General features: G+C 50.4%; 1 protein-coding gene across 2 annotated transcripts in view; it reads left to right on the top strand.

Annotated features, from left to right (window-relative positions):
• Positions 1-729: 729 nt before the first annotated feature.
• SLF2 (SMC5/6 complex localization factor 2) overlaps positions 730-15660 on the top strand; it is an 82570-nt gene continuing 67639 nt past the window's right edge. Inside the window, exons 1-2 of one of the 2 annotated variants that reach the window (XM_077258636.1) lie at positions 730-990; positions 5871-5914. In XM_077258636.1, the coding sequence (XP_077114751.1) occupies positions 896-990; positions 5871-5914 (139 nt within the window). In that variant the 5' untranslated portion in view covers positions 730-895. The remainder of the gene's footprint in view (positions 991-5870; positions 5915-15660) is intronic. The other variant, XM_077258637.1, reaches the window with a different exon arrangement.

Genomic DNA, 15660 nt, shown 5'->3' with positions numbered 1-15660 from the left:
TATTTTGGTATCTGTCAAGTGCATATGTTAGCGAACTACTAAAAAGGTATACAAGCGGACTGCTGAGTGGAGTCATAGACTCTGATGGCCCCATGAATTTCAACAAAGCTTATGTTTGTTCTTGTAAAGACGTTCATACGTTTGGAAAGTTTAAAAGGGTTTTCCAGGCTCAAATGAAAAGTCTGCAGTCATTCTATGACTCTGCTGAATCCTGCACACACTGTTACGATTTCTCTTTATTCCCCATGTGGGTGAGCAGTCACTTCATTTCATGTATGCGATTTGCATACTTATGGTCACATGCTGACTAGACTTCTTCTATTGAGAGAAGCCGAGTTAAACTAGTCGAAACATGACCGCCCTCCTCCAGGGGAAATACAGACGACTCGGGACAGTGTGCCCGAAGAGGAAGCTCTGCTCTGTTGACATTGAGCAGCTGAATTGCGGGGAGGTGTGCCAGAGCTGGTAGTTGCCTCTGTAAAAACTACCTGTCTGTTAGTTTTTAGGTCCATAGTAAAAAAACAAATAGTCCTGTAAAATCCTTTTAACTGTGACCCACTCATTGCCACTGGTGGCTTGTGACTGCCGTGGAGAGTACAACAGAACAGCTGTAGGCGCTTCTTTTAGCCACCAGGTGTCACTAGTTCGCTTGTCAAAATATGTCAATTTTAATAATTTCAATAAAGTTGTGTTAAAAAAAAACCCCTAACCGCTCGATTCTCTCGTGGATCCGCCTTGTTGTGGTGAGGTCTGGGCGCTCTGCGTTTGATTACTTTCTCCTGTAGGAAATTACCGGAAGTGCTTTGGCCAAAATTCTCCTGGGAAAGATGGCGCGAAAAGAGCTTTGGTATTAGGCGCCGAGCCTGACAGCCGCTGCTGGAGCCCCGCTCCGGAGATGACGCGACCCACGGCCAGGATTCCGTTATCGCAGGGGAACGCTCTGGAAAGTCCAGTCTCCAGAAAGAAGCTGAGGACATGTGGCGCTGCCAGGTAACTGCGCCCTTCCCTGCCCCGTGATAGGGGGCGCACCGAGGGGGAAACACGGGAGGCACTGCAGAGAGAGCAGGCCATGCTGGGACTTGTAGTTTCACAGGTGGGAGTCACATGGCTACATCCTGCATTGCTCTGTATGGGGTATGACAGCCCCTGACACTTGTCACACGCCCACCATTATTACCAGCACCAAATCCGGTGACATTCCCTTCTACTTGGGGACAATCCAGCCTTAAAGGAATTGTCCAGTAAAAACTATCTTTCTGTCATTGACAGGATAGGTGATGACTTATTGATGGGTGAGGGGGTGTGACCGGGGGGTAGCGGCAGAACTTTTATCCCTGATGGGTCACCAGGTTAGCCCGCTGCTCCTGTCATTGCCTATAGTGCACACTGCACTTCTCTGCGGAGTAGCGGTCGATTGTGTGCACTGTCCCCCGCTCTGCTGACCGGTGCGGTCCCAGCGGACGGACCCCCACTGATTAATAAAGTATTGCCTGCCTGTGAGCAGGTAACTTATTTTCATCAGACTGCCCTTTGAACTACATACAAAATATTGCTGTATATCCGCCATGTATTATGCAGCTCAGCTAAAAGAAGGTACAGCAGCTTCTAAAGGGTTAATCTGCAAGAAGGGGACAAGGCTGCATCTAAGGCTTTATTCACACATCAGTATTTTTATGCCAAAACACAGAGCAGGAGTCCGTTTCAATTCTAGTTTTTCCTCGCTAAGTTCCACTACTGTTTTAAGCATAGAAATACTGATGAAAAATACTGACGTGCAGCTTAAAGGGGGTGTCCACTACTAGAAAAACCCTTTCTCTATTTTAATGTTTTCCCCCAATTAAAATAAATAAAAATTTATACTCCCCTCCCATGCCGGCTCTGTTTCAGCGGTGTCGGCAGTCACATTCCCGGTGCTCTCGTGCTGTTATGACACGTTAGCCCTGTGCCCAGTTAGTGCTGGTGTCACTGTCCCCGTCGACAGAAGTATATGTAATCAATAGGAAGTCAGGGTTGCGTCCGGCCTCTCACTTCATCTTAACTGCTATATATCAAAGGCGGGGACAGTGGCGCCAGCACTGATTGCGCACCAGGCTCTCATGTCATAACTGCGCATCAGCCCAGAGAACGCTGGAATGGAGCCGTCACGTGAGGTGAGTATAAGGCAGCTGTCACACTAGCAGTATTTGGTGAGTATTTTACATCAGTATTTGTAAGCCAAAACCAGGAGTGGGTGATAAATGCAGACGTGGTGCATATGTTTATATTATACTTTTCCTCTAATTGTCCCACTCCTGGTTTTGGCTTACAAATACTGATGTAAAATACTGACCAAATACTGCTAGTGTGACGGCAGCCTAAAGGCCCCGTCTCACATAGCGAGATCGCTGCTGAGTCACAAGTTTTGTGACGCAACAGCGACCTCAGTAGCGATCTCGCTATGTGTGACACGTACCAGCGATCAGGCCCCTGCTGTGAGATCGCTGGTCGTGTCGGAATGGCCTGGACCTTTTTTTGGTCGTTGAGGTCCCGCTGACATCGCTGAATCGGTGTGTATGTGACACCGATCCAGCGATGTCTTCACTGGTAACCAGGGTAAACATCGGGTTACTAAGCGCAGGGCCGCGCTTAGTAACCCGATGTTTACCCTGGTTACCAAAAAAAACAAACAGTACATACTCACCATCTGATGTCCGTCAGGTCCCTTGCCGTCTGCTTCCTGCTCTGACTGAGATCCGGCCGTACAGTGAGAAGTGAGAGCACAGCAGTGACGTCACCGCTGCGCTCTGCTCTCACTGTACGGCGGCACTCAGTCAGAGCAGGAAGCGGACGGCAAGGGACCTGACGGACCTCAGATGGTGAGTATGTACTGTTTTTTTTTTTTTTGGTAACCAGGGTAAACATCGGGTTACTAAGCGCGGCCCTGCACTTAGTAACCTGATGTTTACCCTGGTTACCCGGGTGCTGCAGGGGGACTTCGGCATCGTTGAAGACAGTTTCAACGATGCCGAAGTCGTTCCCCTGATCGTTGGTCGCTGAAGAGAGCTGTCTGTGTGACAGCTCCCCAGCGACCACACAACGACTTACCAACGATCACGGCCAGGTCGTATCGCTGGTCGTGATCGTTGGTAAATCGCTATGTGTGACGGGGCCTTAAGTGTTTTTATTTTCATGGGGCAAACATTCACATTGAGAAGGAGTTGTCCTAGTAGTGGACTATCCCTGTAAATAATGACCTTTCCACAGGATCGGTCATCACTGTGAGATTAGTGGGTGGCCTTACACTTGATTCACTTATGTGGGAGATAAAATGCAGTACTTGTTAGTGGCCACAAAGCAATAGGTAGAGCTGCTGAGTCCTCGTACATCGCTACTATCCAGCTGCGGTATTAGATTTCCGCTGATCGGTGGGGATGTCCTGTGTTGGACCCCACCAATCAGATTTCAATGACATGTACTATGGATAGGGCTTTAACCAAAGGCCATTTTCATACTAAACAGCTAAGGGTGCTTTCACATTGCGCTTTTCTCCACATTTGTGGGTTCCGTCATTCCTTGCGTTCGAACCCACCTTCAAAACTGAATTCTGATGTATGCACCAATGGGGCCATAGAATTAAAATGGTGCCTGCAGAGTGAAAGTGCCCACTGATGTGCATAATTTTCAAGCAAATTTGCCTATCAGAGGCAGATACTTAAGGCCCCGTCTCACTTAGCGATGCTAAAGCGATCCCGACAACGATACGACCTGTCAGGGATCGTTGCTGCGTCGCTATGTGGTCGCTGGTGAGATGTCAAACAGTGAGATCTTCCCAACGATCGCTGCTGCGATCTCACTGTTTGACATCTCACCAGCGACCTGTAGCAACCTGTACAACGATGTCACATGGGAGCTATTATGACGATTCAGTGTCTGAGTCGTCAACGAGGTCGTTGGTAAGGTGTCAAACACAGCGATGTGTGCTACCCAGCGGGATCTCAACGATCAAAAAAAGGTCCAGGCCATTCCGACACGACCAGCGATCTCACAGCAGGGGCCTGGTCGCTGCTACGTGTCACACATAGCGAGATCGCTACTGAGGTCGCTGTTGCGTCACAAAACTTGTGACTCAGCAGCGATCTCGCTTAGTGAGACGGGGGCTTAATAAAGGGTTAATCTACTATGGAGGACATAGCTGCTTCTACAGGGCTAATCTGAGACTCTCCCTAATCATGGAGCCCACAGCAGACACTGAGGAAAAACTGATAGGATGTACCTTTGTAACTTTTACTGTTTGTTCCATCCTCCTCCCTCTGCTCCATAATATACAGTTATCATCTAGCATTGCTTCATATATCACTACATGAGCAGCAGCACAAATTTGTGTTTTCATGCTGCGCCCCATCCACCCCCACACTGTGGTATCTCTCAGCTCAGAGGCAGTAAGTCTTATACAGCTGTTCTCCTTTTATCTCATGAAGCATTTTTCTCTGCCTTAAGTGACATCATGTCTGGAGAGACGCTGCCTCCTCAGGGAATGGGTAAAGAGAGGTAGCTGCCAAGCAACCACTTGATGTCTGGCAGGTACCAATTATGTGGCTTGTTATAATAGGACACGTTTGCAAACATCGGCACTGCCTCTTCTGGTGCTCAGTAGTGTCTCTGAGCTCCCAATATCCACTTATAAGTCGTATATTAGTCTTTGACCACTATTTCATCGCTTATGACTAAACCAGGCCTAGCTAAATCGGGGTTGGGTTTTGGAACCAGCAAGAACAGTGGGGCTGGATTCACAAAAATCCTCACACGCACTTAGTGTCATTGTGGGTGCATTCACCGTGAGCAGGCACGTTCTCATCCCTGGCAGTGTAGCTGTCGGTGCGAGCTCGTGGTGAGGTTCGCACCGGTTTAGTGCGAGCTCGCGGTCAGGCTCGCACCGGTTCAGTGCACATGCGCACCCACTCGAATACTGCCTGAATTCAGTATGCTCTTGGAAGTGGGTGCTGTCAGTAATACGCTGGGCAAGTTCCCAAACATGCAAAATGAGGGGGTGTAATGGTGTACAGAGCTTTTGGCCATGCCAAGAGTGCACCGTAGCCTGTTCATTTGCATTCAAATGAATTTATTTTCTCAGGCGGTGTGCCACTAACAGGAACAGTGCTAGTCTGGCTTTTATAGGGATAAGTCCCCTAGATCATAGATTAGCTTGTTGAAAATGCATTTTGATTGTGATAGAAACTCTGAAAAACAAAAATGGAATAATCAGGCTATCAGCGGGAATAAAATAAAGCTAGCAAGCACTGCCCACTTTTGACCTCAGCCTTTAGGATTGCATGTATTGCATTGCATTACTGTAGTATATTGCTTACTGTGTTGTGAATGCTACAAGCGAGAAACCCCCCAAAAAACACATTTTGCTTGTAAGTGCTCCCTCACACCACTGTATACATTGGATGAGTGCTATCCATTTTTGTTTTTTTGTTGTTTTTTTATTGGATGACCAATGTAATCGGGGCAGTGCTGATAACCGTTTTTTGTTTTTTCTCTCTGAAATCAGAAGACACTCTCCTACTCAAGTCTATGGGTGTGCGGAAAACATTGGACTGTACTCGGATGACTTCTAAGTACAGTTGATTTCCGCGAACTCACACAAGGGAGAAGGTGGAAACATTTTGTTCTCCATCTTCTCCTCACAGTGTGCTCCGATTATATCCACCCGAGAGAATGGGATCACGCTATGCCAACGGACTCATCAAACTCTGATCAGATGGACAAGCGAATCTACGGTCGTGTGACCCTGCCTTTGAAATGAATTTGAGCTGCATATTTTTTTATAGACATGCCGAGACCTGCCACTTCCTGTTCATCACTCTTGGCTTTTTGTGTTTTTGCAGAAACCACCATATAACAGAATTCTTTAGGCCGTCTAGCAAGCCAGGTATGCACAGTGATCACTTCTGTCTTGTGTTGTCAAAGCTTAATGCTCCGTTACTCTTTGTCTTTCTTTGCTAAGGTCTCTGTGTTTCAACAGATTTGTCTCTTATCAGCTAATCTGTGAGCAAAATGCTCCCGATTTAACATTTGCCCCCCTCTCCCAGTCACACCAGTCTTATTCTTAATATTTTCGAGTAAAATGAAAAGCCACCTTTAGGATAGGATTTTTGAAAATGATAGTCATGTTATAGGAAAAAATGTATCTTTGTACTGTTAGCCATGTGATAGAAACATATTCTAAATTGAATCCTCAGAGGTTGATATCTTTTTATTGACTAATGGAAAACATGGCAACAAATAGCTGCTTTCAAGACTACTCAGGTCTCTTCTTCAGTCTCAGTATAACACAAAATCTGAAGAGTCACAGATTTATATGCAGCAGGACACAGAATAGTGCAGCAATAAGACAACTGACCCAAAGCAGAACTATCAGTATGTGAAGCGGAGAAACCAGTTGTGGCAGGAAATATTGGTGCAGTTCATAGATAATGGGCAATAAAACTGTCACACTCCTTATTTGAGGTCTGGTCTGTGGTTGTAATGCCCCCACAAGGTCAGAGGAGCACATTCCTAAGTTGATGTAAAAGGACATAAATCCATGGACACATTCATTTCTGCTCAGAATGTGTCACATGTTGTCACATGTTGTCATAAGTTTGTGCTCCCTTACTCTTCTGTCTCTCTGGTATTTCAAGCTACTAATGATGTACAATAGAAATGATTATATTGTGGTACCATGTTAGCCAGAAAATCTATGTAAATTAATTTTGGGACATAACGGTATTTACATATACGGTACAAACAATACTACAGTCTGAATTCAGCTTATCGGGGTGGGGAGGGGGCCTATGTGCAGCGCTGGTGGAGCAGGGTCACAAGAGGTGTTCGGTTGTCCATTGATGATCTAACTCCCATCGAGGGCTGGTGCAGCAGGTTTGGTAGTGCTCAGTGATGCAGGGGCTCTGCCGACATTTTGTGAAAGCCCGGAGCCCCCGTACATCCATTGCTTCAATGCTGTGGCTACCGGGAAAATGGCCGCTGGAGGCTGCTCATGCACAGATTGAGATCACATCTCCTGGGATCTCAATCTGCAAATACTCTGCCTCTGGTGGCCATTTTCCTGAAGGCCACAACATTGCAGCAATACAAGTGTGGGGGCTCCGGACTTTCACAAAATGTCGGCGGAGTCCCCGCACTGCCACATCAGCCTGGGATGGGAGTCAGATTATCGCCCTCCAGCGTCAGACCACCAAACACCCCTTCTTCCCAGCCCAGTGCTTTCAGAATTGCCCAACTCCTGCTGCTGCCTCCATACTACTGGTAAGTACATTTGGACTATGAGGCTATGTGCACACTTTGCGGATTTGACGCTGCGGATGAGCAGCAGTTTTCCATATGTTTTACAGTAGCATGTTAACCTATGGAAATCCAAATCCGCTGTGCACATGCTGCGGAAAATTCCGCGCAGAAATGCTGTGGTTTATTTCTCTATCGCCTCTCATTGGGGGACACAGGAACCATGGGTGTATGCTGCTGCCACTAGGAGGCTGACACTATGCACAAAAAAAGTTAGCTCCTCCTCTGCAGTGTACACCCCACCAACTGGCATTATGCACTTCAGTTTAGCTTAGTGTCAGTAGGAGGTGGACACGGGTCTTTGATTAGACCCTTATCTACCTCAATGTGCGTGGTTTCTTTTCAGGTTTTTCCGGAAGGGATACAGGGTGAACAGTCACCCCTGTAGTCCCACAAGGCGGACTATGAGTACGGCGTGTACTGCCACCCCGTATCCTCATAGATCCCTCTCCAGGACCAAGAGCCTAGCACACAAGCGTGCTCAGAAGTCCGGTCCTGGCTCCGTCCCTCACCCACTCGCCCACCAGAGCCTGTCGGTTGGAGGAGACGAGGACGTCCATCAGCAGCTCCCATGGACGTCTGATACCTTTCCCAAGTTTGAGTTTAGTAACGTACGACGTGGGATGTTTTTAGGTAAGTATTCTAGTCCCAGGGGTCCCTTGGATTCACTTTTTTCTTGCCGTGTTTCCAGGCCACCTTTTGGCCTGGTCGGCGTTCCGATAGGGGTCCCGGGAATCGAGGGGTCATCGCTGCATTAGCAGCACTTTCTCTGTGCCCTGCGCAGTGGTCCTGTCTGGCGCGGCGGCCTTACAGGCAGCCGCGGTACTTTTTCCTACGACCGCACTGAGCACCGCCACGGCCCTCTCCAGCGGTCGCCGCTTTCCTAATTTAGGCCCCGGCTTCCCCCGGGGCCTACTTCCAAAGACAGCCAGCCTGCGGCAGCGCTCCCCCAAACCCCCCTCCCCCTTTCTAGGCGGCGTTCTCGCAGGCTGCCGCGCCGCTCCAGGGGCCGCACCTTCCAGCCTGGCAGCGCCGGCTCCTAATTTAGGCCCCGGCCTCCCCCGGGGCCTACTCCCGGCGGCACGATCCTGCGGCAGCGCTTCCCTTTTTTTATGCGGCGGCCTTGCAGGCTGCCGCGCCGCCCAGAAGCCGCATCTCCAGCTGGGCAGCGCCGGCGCCGCGGCCCTCTCAGGCGGTCGCCGTTTTCTAATTTAGGTCCCGGCTTCTCCCGGGGCCTACTTCCGGCGACAGCTCCCCGCCCACTTCCTCCTTACTTGGCAGGCTTTTCTCCCGCCCGACATCAGCCTTGGCGTTGCTCTGCCCACCGGCTCCATCTTGGTGCACCCACACACGCCTCTTCTCTCTTCGGTGCTCAGCAGTGGACGACTACAGGCCCCAGATCCCTTTGGCTGCACTGCTACAGGATCCGCACTCCCTTCCACGAAGGATTTCTTCCCTGAGGGACCATCTCCAAGATGGGCTGCGTTTTCCGTCTGTAACCGCTTCGTCTGCGTGAGTAGCTGCACTGCAGACTGACACGTCCCTCTGCCCCTCTGTCCCCTAACCCTCTGGCATTTTCTTCAGAGACGTTTTCAAAATGTCTACCTCTAAAGGGGGCCGCTCTCGTCCTCCTACTTCTTCCTCTCATTCCTCTGCTTTAGTCAAATACTTTGCATGTTCGTCTTGTAACTGCAAACTTCCCTCAGGTCAGTCCTCTCCACTCTGTCAGGCCTGCAGCAACCCAATAGTTCCCACCGCCCAGGATCCCCCGGCCGCTCTGCTTGAGTGATACCCCCACCCCAGCCTGGGTTTCCTCTCTGTCACAATCGGTGGCGGATCTAACACGGGTGTCTCAGACTCTGGTGTCCGTGCTGGACCGATTACCCCTGCAGACCCCCGCAGTAGCCAGCGGGTCGCAGGAAGCTCTGTCCGAGCCCTCCAGCCGCAAAAGGTCCAGACAGGAACGCCGGTCTGAGTCCTCTTCTCGCTCCATCTCACCACACGGTCCTTCTCTGCGGTCGTCCTCCTCCCCTGAGTCAGGCGAGGCTTTCTCAGATGCGCCTTCAAAGGATGTTTCGGAGCTGGATTCGAACCAAATCACTACCATGAGGGATATGGTTCAGAATCTTATTGGAGCGTTAAATCAAACCTGTGGCATCAAGGAGTCCTCTACGGAACCCGCAGATCAGGCGGTTTCGTTTAGACGGGCTAAACCACCTTCCAAGTTTTTCGCTCCTCACCCTGAATTCGAGGAGATTATGACTAGAGATAGAGAGAACCCGACCAGACGCTTTCAGAGAGGAAAGTGACTTGGCGTTTTATATCCTTTTTCTCTGGAGCTCACCGCTAATTGGACTGCCTCTCCTTCGGTGGACCCTCCAGTTAGACTGTCCACCAACACGGTCCTCCCACTGTCCAGCGGAGCATCTCTGAAGGATTCTAACGATAGTCATAGAATCTTTCGCGAAGTCGACTTTTGAAGCGGCCTCAGCTAGTCTGTGCCCGGCCTTTGCTTCCACTTGGGTTTCAAAATCCATATCTAAATGGGCCAAGCAGCTCCGTCAGGGCATCCTGGACGGGGCTCCACCCGGACAGCTGGCAGAACTTGCTAACCAGATTTCTCACGCGTGTGAATATCTGGTCTCCGCCTCCCTGGATGCCGCGTCTTGTGCGGCTCAGGCGTCCAGCAACGCGGTCGTCATCCGCCGAACCATTTGGCTTAAGGCCTGGCAGGCGGATTTGTCTTCCAAAAAGTCCCTTACCAGCCTGCCCTTTCAGGGGTCTCGTCTCTTTGGTTCTAAGCTGGACCAAATCATTAAGGACACCACCGGGGCACAAGTTCTCTTCTTCCCCAGGCCAAGCCTCGTCCTCCTCCTCCTAGACGTCAATTTCGGCCTTTTCGTCGCTTCGCGGCGTCAAACTCCTTTTCCCAGCAGCAACAGAGGCCACAGGCACCTCAGGAGAAGATGGTATCCTTTAGGCCCACTCCTTCCTGGCGTCCTCGCTACTCACAGGGTAGATCCTCCAGGTCCAGGACTGGAAGAACCACCTCGGCATGACTCTCGGCAAGACCCCAGCCCACCTCCCAGGCTGGGCGGCCATCTCCTCTTCAGGGATATCTGGATCTCCTCAGTAGAGGACTCATGGGTCAGGGAAGTTGTATCCTGGGGATACAAGATGGAGTTCGTTTCACGACCCCAGGATCATTTCTTCGAATCCCAGCCTCCAAGAGACCCCACTCTAGTCCCGGGTTTCTTCGCAGCTATCGCTTCTTTCCTCAAAGCCGGGGTAATCGTTCCCGTCCCAGAAAAAGAACGGTTCACAGGTTTCTATTCAAACCTTTTTGTGGTACCGAATAAAGACGGCAAGGTTCGTCTCATTCTGGATCTCAAATTACTGAACAAGAGAGTTCGTCTGAAGCGCTTCAGGATGGAGTCCCTTCGTTCAGTAATTGCTTCCATGGAGGCTCAGGAATTTCTTTGTTCCATAGATATTCAGGACGCCTACCTCCATGTCCCGATATTCCCGGGACATAACCGATACCTGCGCTTTGCGGTGCTCCAGGAACATTTTCAGTTCCTCGCACTGCCGTTCGGTCTTGCAACCGCCCCAAGAGTTTTCACGAAGATCATGGCGGCGCTGATGGCCATCTTGAGGGTCAAAGGCCTGGTTCTCTTTCCATACCTCGACGACATCCTCATCAAGGCTCCGTCCTTTGCTCAGGCTCACGAAAGCCTGTCCATCGTTCTCGACACCCTAGCCCGTTTTGGGTGGCTGGTCAACCAGAAGAAGTCCTGCCTTATTCCTTCTTAGCGCATCATCTTTCTGGGCATGCTCTTCAACACTCGTCAGACCAAAGTCTTTCTTCCCGAAGACAAGAGATCCATCCTTCGTCGGGACATACACTTGCTCCAGGGTCCTCGGCCTCCCTCCTTCCGATCGGCCATGAAGGTTCTGGGGTGGATGGTAGCAACATTGGAAGCAATTCCCTTCTCCCAATTTCATTCACGACCCCTTCAGCAAGCCATTCTGCATCAGTGGGACAGGTCTGTCTTCTCTCTCGATCGTACGATCCGACTCCCTCCCCGGGTCAAACAGTCTCTCAACTGGTGGCTGAGGTCACCTCTGATCTCCCGGGGCAGGTCCTTCCTTCCAGTTCACTGGCAAGTGGTGACGAATGACGCCATCCTGCTCGGCTGGGGTGCGGTGTTTTGCCACCTGACTGTTCATGGCCGTTGGTCGGCGCAGGAGTCAACTCTGCCGATCAATGTCCTCGAGATTCGGGCTATTTTTCTGTCCCTCCGTCACTGGGAAAGGATTCTCAAGGGCCTACCTATCCGAATCCAGACGGACAACGCCACGGCTGTGGCTTATGTCAACCATCAGGGACGGACTGGGAGCTCCCTGGCCCTTGCTGAGGTATCCAAGATTCTCCTCTGGGCAGAGGCAATGGTTCCGGTGATATCCGCGGTGCATATCCCCGGCGTGGACAATTGAGGGTCTCGCGGCAGGAGAATGGTCCTTGCACCAGGAAGTCTTCCATCATATTTGTCTTCGATGGGGGACTCCGGATGTGGACCTCACGGCGTCTTGTACGAACAGGAAGGTTCCTCAGTTCGTCTCCAGGTCTCGCGATCCTCTTGCAGTGGGCGTCGACGCTCTGGCCATTCCTTGGTCACGGTTTGCGCTGCCTTACCTGTTCCCACCCCTTCTCTTGCTTCCCAAACTGTTGAAAAAGATCAAAGCGGAAGGGGTGCCGGTCATTCTGATCGCCCCGGATTGGCCCAGGAGAGCTTGGTTCGCGGAGATCGTCAACCTACTCGCGGACGCCCCCTGGCGCCTTCCAGACAGGCCCGATCTGCTGTCTCGGGTCCGCTCTGCCACCCGAATTCTCGGTCGCTCAATTTAACGGCGTGGCTGTTGAGACCGCAGTTCTAAGAGCGTCCGGCCTTTCAGACCGGGTGATTCACACCATGATCCAGGCTCGGAACACTTCGTCTTCCAGGATCTACTATCGTACCTGGAAGGCTTACTTCCGTTGGTGCGAGTCCAACCGCGTTTCATCTGTGTCCTTTTCCCTGCCTTCCATCTTGGCCTTCCTTCAGGCAGGACTGGATTCGGGCCTTGCTCTTAGTTCCCTAAAGGGCCAGGTTTCTGCGCTCTCCATTCTTTTTCAGAAGACTTTATCTTCTCGGCCTCAGGTTAAGACCTTCCTTCAAGGAGTAGCCCATGCTGTCCCTCCATATAGGGCCCCGGTGGATTCATGGGATCTAAATCTGGTACTGGACTTTGAGGGTCTCCCCTTTGAGCCTCTCGGGGAGATTCCCCTGTCAGTCCTATCGTGGAAGGTGGCCCTTCTTGTGGCCATCACTTCTATCCGCCGCGTTTCCGAGTTGGCGGCCCTCTCTTGCCGACCTCCGTTCTTGGTCATTCACCAGGACAAGGTAGTCCTCAGGCTTCCGCCTTCCTTCCTTCCTAAGGTGGTTTCCACCTTCCACCTCAACGAGGACATCGTTCTACCTTCTTTTTGTCCAGCTCCGACTCATCCTCTGGAGCGATCGTTGAACAAGGTTGACCTCGTCAGGGCAGTGAAGATCTACTTGACTAGAACGGCTGTTTTCCGGAAGACGGATTCTCTTTTCGTCATTCCTGACGGCACGCGTAGAGGCCTGCCGGCTTCCAAGGCGACTATTGCTCGCTGGATCAGAACGGCAATTTTGGAGGTTTTACCGGGTCAAGAACAGAGTGCCCCCTCCTGGGATAAAGGCTCCCTCTACCCGGGCAGTCGGCGCCTCCTGGGCGGTGCACCACAGGGCTTCCGCCCTACAGCTTTGCAAAGCGGCAACCTGGTCTTCCATCCACACGTTCGCCAAATTCTACAAGGTCCATACCTACGCTTCGGCGGACACCAGCCTAGACAGAAGGATTTTGCAGGCGGCAGTGGTGAGTCCTCTGACCTGATGGAAGTCTGTTTTTTCCCACCCCAGGGACTGCTTTGGGACGTCCCATGGTTCCTGTGTCCCCCAATGAGAGGCGATAGAGAAAACAGGATTTTTGGTTGCTTACCGTAAAATCTGTTTCTCGGGAGCCTTCATTGGGGGACACAGCACCCTCCCATGTTATTCAGTTTCCTGTTGTTCTGTGTTCTGACTGTTCTCATTTTTACAGTTCTCATGTTTGTGGTTGTTATTTCAACCTTATTATTTTCTCCTACTTCTTTCTCATTAACTGAAGTGCATAATGCCAGTCGGTGGGGTGTACACTGCAGAGGAGGAGCTAACTTTTTTTTGTGCATAGTGTCAGCCTCCTAGTGGCAGCAGCATACACCCATGGTTCCTGTGTCCCCCAATAAAGGCTCCGAGAAACAGATTTTACGGTAAGCAACCAAAAATCCTGTTTTTCCGCAGCATGTCAATTCTTTGTGTGGATTCCGCAGCGTTTTACACCTGTTCTATAATTGGAATCCGCAGGTGTAAAAACACAGGCGAAATCCGCAGTAGAATCTGCAACGTGTGCGCACAGCCTAAGATGCTACCCCATTTTCCCCTTAAATTTTTTGGGGAAAAAGTGTGTGTTATAGTCTGAAAAATGCAGTATATGGAAAAACTGATCTGGCAAAATGACTTTCCAGCACACTGTGAGTACACAGATACCAACCAAACATTTATAACTTATTTTTTTAAAGGGAACTTGTCACCAGGGTTAATTTGCAGGTTATAAGCGATACTAAACTGTCCAGCGCCCGCACTTAGCTGAATTCTTTGGGAGAAAATGAATGTTATGCTCCCCAGACCTTTCCCAGTTTAAAGGTACCTTCACACGAAACGACATCGCTAGCGATCCGTGACGTTGCAGCGTCCTCGCTAGCGATATCGTTTCGTTTGACACGCAGCAGCGATCAGGATCCTGCTGTGATGTCGCTGGTCGCTGAATAAAGTCCAGAACTTTATTTGGTCGTCCGATCGCTGTGTATCGTTGTGTTTGAAAGCAAAAGCAACGATACCAGCGATGTTTTACACTGGTAACCAGGGTAAACATCGGGTTACTAAGCGCAGGGCCGCGCTTAGTAACCCAATGTTTACCCTGGTTACCAGCGTAAAAGGGCCGGAGCTCAGTCAGTGCAGGAAGCAGACGGCAGGGAACGCGCAGGTGAGTATGTACTGTTTGTTTTTTTTACTTTTACGCTGGTAACCAGGGTAAACATCGGGTTACTAAGCGCGGCCCTGCGCTTAGCAACCCGATGTTTACCCTGGTTACCCGGGGACCTCGGCATCGTTGGTCGCTGGAGAGCGGTCTGTGTGACAGCTCTCCAGCGATCAAACAGCGACGCTGCAGCGATCGGCATCGTTGTCGCTATCGCTGCAGCGTCGCTTCGTGTGAAGGTACCTTAAGTCACGGGGTGCCAGTTGCGCTTGTTCAGTCACCGCTTACAAAACGGCGGATGTAACTGCGCCCCCGGCCCTGACTGACAGTCGGCCCAAATGCAGAGCGAGTGTCGGTCAGTGTCGGGGGAGCGGTTACAGCATGAACACTACTATAAATAGAGAAAATCACAATCTCCTATTTAATGCCAGCGACGCTCTGGCTTTCACAGGAGAATGGTAATGACAATCATGCATCCCATCGGTGCCCTGCAATCGGGTCAAAGGCGCTTCGATGGGAGCGTGGAACAACGCGTCCTCTGCCTGCGTGTCTTATATGCCGCTGTCAGAGATTGACAATGGGATTTAATAGATTAACAGCTGCAGGTGGAGCAGAGCCGTTAAAGGATTAAATCCGTTATCTGCTGGAAACATGTGTGAGCCTGCATCAAACTCGGGTACACGACATAAGATGTACATTAATATCCTATGTCGTGACTGTGACTGGGTTAAATTCCAGAGAGAGTGAGGGAGTGCAGACTTATGACAGCCTTGGACAAGCTCCAAGCAGGAATGAATGTGTGGCATGGATTTCTTTCTGGCTCAGATAAGGAGTGTGCCAGTCAGACCTTGTGGGGGCAGCACACCCCTGGACCAGACCTCAGACAACAATAAAACTGTTACATTCCTTATCAAAAAGAAAAAAAGGGTTTGGCACTGTTAGCCAGTGGATAAATGATTGATTTCATTGGGAGAACAATATAATAATCTTGTAGTTCTGCCTTTTTAGTGGCTAACAAAAATAAAATAAGTGTGTATTGAGTTTGAGATCTGAAGAAACATATTATATACACAAAAAGAGCAGAGGCATGACACAGTAAATAAATGGACATTTAAAACAAACTAGTGGTGTGAAAGTTTTGTCCCAATAGCCTTGTAATATGAGAGACCTGATGCCCTCACTATCTCTGGA

This window comes from Ranitomeya variabilis, chromosome 4 (genome assembly GCF_051348905.1).
Source record: "Ranitomeya variabilis isolate aRanVar5 chromosome 4, aRanVar5.hap1, whole genome shotgun sequence".
Lineage (NCBI taxonomy): Eukaryota > Metazoa > Chordata > Amphibia > Anura > Dendrobatidae > Ranitomeya > Ranitomeya variabilis.
This window is presented reverse-complemented; position numbering and strand designations above follow the sequence as displayed.